The sequence below is a fragment of the Strix aluco genome, chromosome 15, assembly GCF_031877795.1.
Source record: "Strix aluco isolate bStrAlu1 chromosome 15, bStrAlu1.hap1, whole genome shotgun sequence".
NCBI lineage: Eukaryota > Metazoa > Chordata > Aves > Strigiformes > Strigidae > Strix > Strix aluco.
In genome coordinates this window covers 5,552,941-5,561,115 of record NC_133945.1, presented here as the reverse complement: position 1 = coordinate 5,561,115, position 8,175 = coordinate 5,552,941, and the positions used below count along the sequence as shown (strand labels likewise).

Sequence of the window (8,175 nt, the reverse complement as noted above, 5' to 3'; positions counted from 1 at the left end):
TGCCGCCTCCTCCCCTCAGATCGCTTTTTCCCCTCCCGCGGACCCCGCCAGGCGCAGCCACCATTTGGTGCCGGCTCATGGGCCTGAGAAGTTTCACGCCTCAGGCTCTGCCCGAGCTCCTCCAGGAAAACCACCTCCCCCGGCGCCGGCGTGCAGCGGCTCCACACCGAGTCCCTCCTTGCTCGGCCCAGCTCGGGTCGCCCCACTTCAGCATCGGTGAAGCAGATCCTAAGCCTGTGCCAGGGGCCCTTCTGCTGCGGGTTTTCAGGGCTCGCAACAGAGGTTGTAACTGCAGACACCAACCCCAGGACACAACTTCCAAAACTTTCCTGTTTTGACCGTTAAAATCCCTTCCATGTTTCTTCTATCCCGAGGACTTGTCAGGAATGGCAAGCCAGATACAGGTGACAAACCCAGCCACCTCTCCCTGTACAGACACCCGCGAGGGTATCTCACACTTACCGACCCAGAATTTGCTGCAGGGAGCCCATTTCATGTGACAGGGTGCAGCAGGAGCTCCCAGCAGAGCTCAGTGCGCCGTGTCTCTCCCAGCTTCCCCAGCAGCCCTTAGGAAGCCCCCAGGTGCCACACCTTGGCCAGGCTCCCCTGCCCAACTTTGGACAAATTGCTTAACATCTCATTTTCCTGTTTCTTTGAAATTCCTCATCTCCTGGGGCTGCTGTGAGCGTAAATCATCAAGACCTAAAGGGCCGAGGTATTGGAGAAAGGATTTGGATGGGGTAGGAGTGAGAGAGGAAATAAACCACTCTGCTGAAAGCCGAATTTGGAACGTGCATGAGAGCAGAGCCTGGCCTGAATGAACACCACAGCTAAAAATAAAAGATCGAGCAGGTCTCATTTCAGGTGAGTGCTAACCACTTCCAGACAGAGGAGATGAGGGTCTTCAGGAGGGAACCGTGACCACCTAACAGAGACAGATTTGTAATTCCCAGCTCAGGGGAGCTCATGGGAAAGGCTACACGTGCAATTCACTTCTGCTTGCAACTTATCTTGGGACTATGCTGATCCACATGTTGCTCTAGGGGTTTGCATCTAAAAAACACTTGCCTGCAGTGGGGTTTGTGCAGTGCTGGGTGTTATGGATTAGGTGCAACAAACCCAGTGCAAGCCTTTGCATCACTCCGGCACCCTTCTGCTGGGTTTCCACCTGGAACCAACCCCAGCCCCTCCTTGAGATTCCCTGTGCTGCAGCCAAAACCAAAATGACTTTTGAGCCTGTTTCAAACACTTCCCTCGTGCTGCTGCATTCACTGCTACCTCCACCTGACCCCACAGCACTCCTAAGCATTGCTCTGCCACAACACGGTACCGGAGCTCCTGTATCTGCTGTAGAACATCTGAATCCTCCTCCCACCTCACCTTGTGCTGCGTCACCCTCCTGCCTTGGGCGTGCTTTGACTGTTTAGCCATGAAGCGTGTTCCTGCAGGGAAGGCTTGGGGGCCGCAGGGGATCTGGTACAGATCCTCCCCTCTGTCCAGGCTCATTTCGATGATCGGTGGTTGGCACTGACTGGCTTCAGTTGCTGCCCTGGCAGCATGCTGAGGGTGGCAGAAATCACCCCGCTCCCCATTTTAACTTCCCAGCCATGGAAAGGGAGTGCAGGGAAGGACAGATTGCCCCCACGCAGCAACCTGCGTGCTCTGCTGTGCTCCAGAGTGGCTGCTCGATCTTCACTGCAGAGAAAACCACTTTGGAAGAAGCACCCGGTGTGCACCCAGATCCCCTTGTAAGCCATTAACTGCTTTCACTTACTGCTGTACACTGCCACCGACTCAGAGGAGCTTTACGCTGCTACAGCTGCAGACACATACCGCTTTTGGCTTCAGACACAGCGACTGACAGGGTTACTGTCCCCAGCACTTGTCACCTGCTGCAGCCCGGACAGGAGGGCTCCTCTTCCTCAGCCCGCTGCTGCGGTCAGACCCTCGCCCCTCCACTCTAATGCATCCAGGTGGAAGACCAGAGCAGGGAGCGCTTACACACGTGCTGTGGGCAGAGCTCTGGCCCGGCGGGACATCGACGAGCAACCAAGAACCTCAGCTGATGTGTCTGCAACAAGAAACATGCTCAGAGCCTGCTGCAGTAGCAGTGGTGGTAGAAGTCAGGAGAGCCAGCAGCAGAGAGCGGAGCACGGTGGACAGGTGAAGGAAAGAGCAGCAGAGAATCAAACTGTTCAGATTTAAGCACCTTCTTCCCCTCCAGAATTCAGTAAGGGGGAAGGTCTTAGCCACCCCCTCTGGTGATAAAGATCCTGCACCGATCTCCAGTGTGTTCTTGCCTTATAAATTCTTGTGTTTCTGGGATGCTGTCCTTATTGCCAGTACCTCCCCCATCAAAACACAGGCAAGGACCTAAAAAATCAGATGCCCGTCCAGTCTTCAGACATGCTGGATTTCCTGTCAACACTCAAAGGAGACTGGAGCGAAGCCTCCCCCAGACTGTAGGGGCTGTACACGAAGCCCAGTCCCTCCTCATGTTTCACTTCAGCTGTGCACTTCCCTTCTTTCCCTGGTAAAATACCCACTCTTATCTAAAGCAACTGCTCCAGCGAGCTGGGATTATCAGATTTAAATCTGTCCCTTGCTCCATGCTCTCATCATACTCCAGGTTGTACTTAAGAGGTATTCTGGTATTTACTTCCCATCAGGTTGTTTTTTTTCCACTCATCCCCAGCAGTGGGAACCCAAGTGAGCTGCAGCCCGAGCGCCACAGCACCTCTCTGTGCTCCAAACAGGACTCAGCTTATCCAAATCCAGAAGCGGTGCCGACGTTTTTAAACTGGACACCACTTAAAGGTATTAGCAAGACTGAGTGCAGTGATCTGGACCCTGGGTGTCAGGCTTCGCTGATCCTAGCGGGCACCAGCCAAGTGGAACCATCCTTCAATCCAAGCAGTTTTACCAGCTTTTATTAGAAACACCAGCACATTTCAAGTTTCCTCTTTTTGATCACAAATATAGTATTTTTCCTCTTTTAAGTACACAGCATGAGACACAGCATCAGGGCTTTCCATCTTTTTTTTTTTTTTTTTTTTTTTTTACAGCAATTTCTTTTGGACAAGCTTTGGGTTAGTGTTCACTGACCTCACCCCAGCCCCAAATTTTGACATCTTGAATTGCTGAAGACAATTGTGTGGGCAATGAATCCGATGGTGGTGAAAAAGGTACAATAGTTAAAAGTTTGCAAGAAAAGTTTAAGCAGAGACCCTCTACAATTAAAAAGAATGAAGTAGTGCAGCAGCAGCACACTACTATTGTCACAGTACGGGGATAAAAGTTGAGATAAATCCTTTGCTCTTCTCCCCCCGTCCTCCCCCAACACCGTTCCTATAAAAACGTAAGGCTGGAGAAAGCACTAACTTATCGTGAAAAGCCAAGTGTGCCCGTGCTCCCCGCGGGAGTGGCAGCGGCGGCCAGGTGGGATACCTTGCTGGGTTTGCTGCAAATCCCATGCCAGTCGCACGTAATCGAGAAGCCTCAAGATCTGAGTAATGGCATTTTAGGCTAGTCGTGGTTTTAAGCTCACACCTATGCTGGGAAAGTTTCCCTGGACTTTTTAACTCCAAGAAAGCAATTCACTGTGGGGAGGAGGGGCAAGTATCCCAGGAACATGAGGGCATGGTGACAGGATATTAAAGGGAACATGTACATGATTTGTTATTTTTTATTCCACAGAAAACCCTCAAATCTAGACTCAGAGTTAACAGCAGAAAAATAGTGTTAAAGTCAATAGGTTCATATTTTACTGTAGACTAAATAAATTAGCCTAGAATTAACTCAATACTCTCTATTTTCCTTTCATTGGTGATCCTTCTCTAAATTAATGCAGTTTTTAAAAAGCAACGGCTATTAATAATTTATTCCAGTTAACCCTTATGGATGAACACCTGCAAATATTCCATGTATGGGAACCACTCCCCTCTCCTCTCCCTCCCCGAAAAGGAAACAATCACTAAAGGGTGTTGTAAAACAGACATGCTACCTACAATACTCCATGTATCGTGCCACTCCTATCGATGCCTCTGGCTGCTCTGTGTAATGAGTGAATATTCATAGCTATGTCTTACAAAGAACATGATCAAAAAATATATAAATAAATAAAAACCTTAAACATTCTTACATGGATTTTAAAGAACAGAATACATGTTAAAAACTTCAGTAATTTATATCAATTTTAAGCAATACTTTATATACAATGGAAAAAAGACATGCATAGTCCAAATACAATGTTGAAAACAGCATTTTCATAACAAAAAACCCAAACACTAAGTGTTAATACCATGTACATGAATTCAAGAAGGACCACCCTTTTTGTCTGTTGCACACAGTTTATTTAACAATATGATATTATAAGTAAGAAATGAGTTTGTTGTTTTTTTTAACCATTCTATACAGTGATTGAATCTTCTTGGATTTTCTTATTTATAGTAATTATAGCGCTTGCATGATTTACACTAGAATTGCTTTTCCTCATTTCAAGTTTCACACAGAAGAAAGAAAGAAAAGAATGCTTCTTCTCTATTCAAATCAGCACGGTCTAAGAGTGATCATCCCTATTTTCATCTAAAACCAGTTTTATCAGAGAAACAAAGCAACAATTTCTACATCTGCAAGACAAGGATTTTGGCATTGGCCAATGTGTGTTTTTGTGTGCAAGAGTCAATTCCTATCTTTCCAGGGGTAATACTTCAAATGCCTGCAGAGTTCACTATAGAAAAAAAATCTTCCAGCAACGTGTCAAAGTTACCGGGATACATTATAATGTTGCATTATTTCAGGAAACAGTTTCTGAATATTATTTTTTCTTCTTTTAAACGCAAATGTTTAAAGTCTTGAAAATACAAATAAAAAATATGAATATAATGAACTTGTTTTCCCCATTAAAAAAAAGGTATGAGTCAACAGCAACAAAAAAATAAAAACCAAAAAAACCCACAAAAGAGACCAGATATTTTAACCGCCTGGCTTTAACAAAAAAATATATTCTTTGTATTGTTTTTTTTTTTTTTTCTTTTTTAAACAGCAATTCATTCTTCCATGTGTAGGAAGCAGCAGTTCCATCTAGGATTCAAAACAACCCAGATGTCTGAATTTTCAGTACAAAATGTCCAAGAACACGAAAGAAAAAAAAAAAGTGATGCTCCCATAATGCTACAAACCCTCCACAAATTTTTCTAATGTGTCCCCGGTGGTGTCACCGACCAGAGACAATTCGTTAGACAACGCACTCCTGTTCGGGGTGTTTAGTTGTGGAAGCATTGCACTCTGTTCTGGGTTGCCCAAGTGTCCCTGATCCATGGAGCTAGCCATAGTAACTGCGAGTCCTGGGTGGGGGGAACCAGTCTGGGGAGAGACGTGGTGAGGTGACGGTTGGGGCTGTATCCTGGGTGACGGGCTGGAATGTGGTGGCTGGGACTGGGGACGGGGAGACTGAACGGGTGCTGGGGACCGCACCTGGTTGCTGAGGGAGGTGGCGATCTGCTGGCCAGGGAGATGAGACGCCTGCGGTTGTCCTGAGAGCATGTGCTGCTGTGGGCTCATGGGGTTGGGCTGCCCGGGGGACCCTATCTGCTGTTTCATCTGCTGCTGTTGCAGGATCCGCTGCTGCAGCGCTTGCTGGATGTTGGGCGTGCCGTCCGCCCCCATGCCGGGCTGGCCCATCTGGTTCAGCTGCCCCATCTGAGCCATCTGTCCCATGGAACCCCCCTGTATCGATATATGCTGTTGCATCCGCTGCTGCTGCATGGCTTGAGGGTAACCTCCCGGTCCTTGAGGCTGCTGGAACTGGTTATGTCCTGCCATCCCTCCTGCCATGCCAGCCCCTCCTTGCTGCTGCTGCTGCTGCTGCTGCTGCTGCAGTAATTGCCGCCTCAGTATTTCTCTGTACTGCGGACTCATGTTGGCCATGCTGGGGTTGTGGCCGGGGTTCATGATGTTTATCGCTTGTCCCTGGGGATTCATCGCTCCTATCCCTTGCTGCTGGGGAGGAACGCTCGGTCTCTGCACTCCTGCTTGCATCGCGTTCATGTTCTGCAATCCTGCTTGAGCGTGCATGCCTGGCTGTTGCATGCCCGTCTGCGGCTGCTGCATCCCGGGCTGGGGCTGGATGCCTGCTTGCGGCTGCATCCCAGGCTGGTTAGCCACGTATTTGGCTGTTCTTTGCTTTATAAAAGCTGCCATAAGCTGAGGGTTGGATTTAAGGATATTAAGAACCTGCTGTTGCTGCTGCGGAGAACTGGGTGATTTCAAGGTCCTCAGTAAGTCCTGAAGTGCATTCGGGGGGATGCTCCGGGGCGGCTGCTGCACGCCCGGCATCCTCGGCCCAGCCACGGCTTGCGGCGTCGCCATCGGCATCACCGGTCTCGCCATTCCTGGCTGCATCGGCTGCTGCTGCGGCATTGGTGGGGACTGCCACTGTCCAGGCTGCATGTTGGACATCACTGGACCACTTACGGGGTTGGGCCGGGGTACATTCATGCTGACTTGCTGCATCTGGTTCACTGAACCCACCGTCGGGTTTACTAGTCCTGGGCGACCAGGAGGCAAACCATTGTTAATGTTGTTGACCCTGTAGAGCTGCTGCTGCTGCTGGGCAGCTTCTCTCTCAATCTGCCGAGCTGCTTCCACTGCGGCCGGCGGAGGCTGAGCCGGAGGTGGAGGCGCGGAAACCGGGTTTGCAGGTTTTCCTGTTGAAACAGTAGTAGGGGGCTGAGTTCTCGACACACTGGGAAAGCCAGCCGGTGACATACTTACAGGGGAAGGCTGGGGCTGGGGAGGAGGCTGTGGTGTTTGCGGTGTACTTGGCTGCTGTGTAGGGGTACCAGGCGTTGCTGAGGTAGGAGAAGGCAAACTTTGCTGAGGCACGTTTCGGGTGTTCATGGTGGCCATCCTTCTGCGCATGAGCTGAGCCTGCTGCAGGCGATGCTGGATCTGCTGCTGTCGAAGTTTGTGTTTGATATTGAGACAGAATGGCACAGGGCATTTGTTCTCTTGGCAGTGTTTGGCATGGTAGCAGCACAGAGCTATGAGCTGTTTGCACACCGGACAGCCACCGTTGGTCTTGCGCTTGCAGCCCTTGGTGTGCTGGACAACCCGTTTCATCTTCTGGCAGGATGGCAATGAGCAGTTTGCATTGCGGCACTGACAGGCGTGGACAAGGGACTGGATGCAGCGCTGGATGCTCAGTCGTCGCGACTCCTGGGGGCTCTTTGACTGTTGCTCTCCTTGGCTGTTGCTCTCATCATCCAGACCCAGGCCCCACTTAACCATCTTGTGGTCATGGCTCTTAGTGTTGTAGCAGTTAATGCAGAGGTCGTAGTCCTGAAGGCAAAAAAAAAAAAAGCCAGAGTTGAGTTGTCTACAGAGCACTAACCACACCAGCCAAAGAGCAGAAGAGTAAGAGTGGCGCTCAGTGAGCAGCACGAGCCCGGTGTGGAATCACACTTTGGGTTTCAGTGGGTACAGACACACAGAACAACAGCCACGTGCTGTGAACAGCTGCCAGTTTCAACTCACACCCGGTACCCCGAGGCGGAGAAGCGGCTGCACAAGAGACAGCGGGAGGGGACGGTCTGGGGCAGCGAGTGCTGGCAGCTGATGGGGCTTCTGCCCATCTCAGCAAAGCAGGCCTGCAATCACAAGTCTTCACTACAGTGGCTAACAATGCAAATAGAGGCTGTAATTGTGTCTTCATATATGACATGAAAAAGTCTTGCAGGAATTGCTTTTTTGTTTTGTTTTTTTCCCTTTTGATGACAGAAACCGTTTACTTTTCTGTGATGTCTACTGGGGTACCTACATAAGGAGGGCCAAAACCTCACAACAGTAAGACAAACCTGCTCTCACTGTCTAAAAAAATAGGGTTTGGCTCTCCATTTAGCTATTCTTAGTGTAATTACTAATAATTACTACCCTGAAATATGTATTTTTTAAAAATCTCTAGAACAACCCTCAAACCAAGCGCAAGTTTCATTCTAAGACAGACACTTACCTGAAAACCTGCTCACCCCCATCCCATTTTCAATGCCCTGTCCTTTTTTACCAGAGGAAGGGCACTCCCTTATACAGAAGTGCCCAGAAGAAACCTAAAGGCCATACCTCCTTCCACCATTTAATTTCCCCTAGTGTGTACGATCCATTTCCTGCAGTCTTGCC

At 49.3% G+C, this 8,175-nt stretch overlaps 1 protein-coding gene across 5 annotated transcripts in view; it reads right to left on the bottom strand.

The window, feature by feature from the left end:
• Window positions 1-3,671: 3,671 nt before the first annotated feature.
• Window positions 3,672-8,175, bottom strand: part of CREBBP (CREB binding lysine acetyltransferase) — a 97,848-nt gene continuing 93,344 nt past the window's right edge. For all 5 annotated transcript variants that reach the window (XM_074841433.1, XM_074841434.1, XM_074841432.1 and 2 more), the window contains one exon: window positions 3,672-7,341. In XM_074841433.1, coding sequence (XP_074697534.1) covers window positions 5,173-7,341 — 2,169 coding nt within the window. In that variant the 3' untranslated portion in view covers window positions 3,672-5,172. The remainder of the gene's footprint in view (window positions 7,342-8,175) is intronic.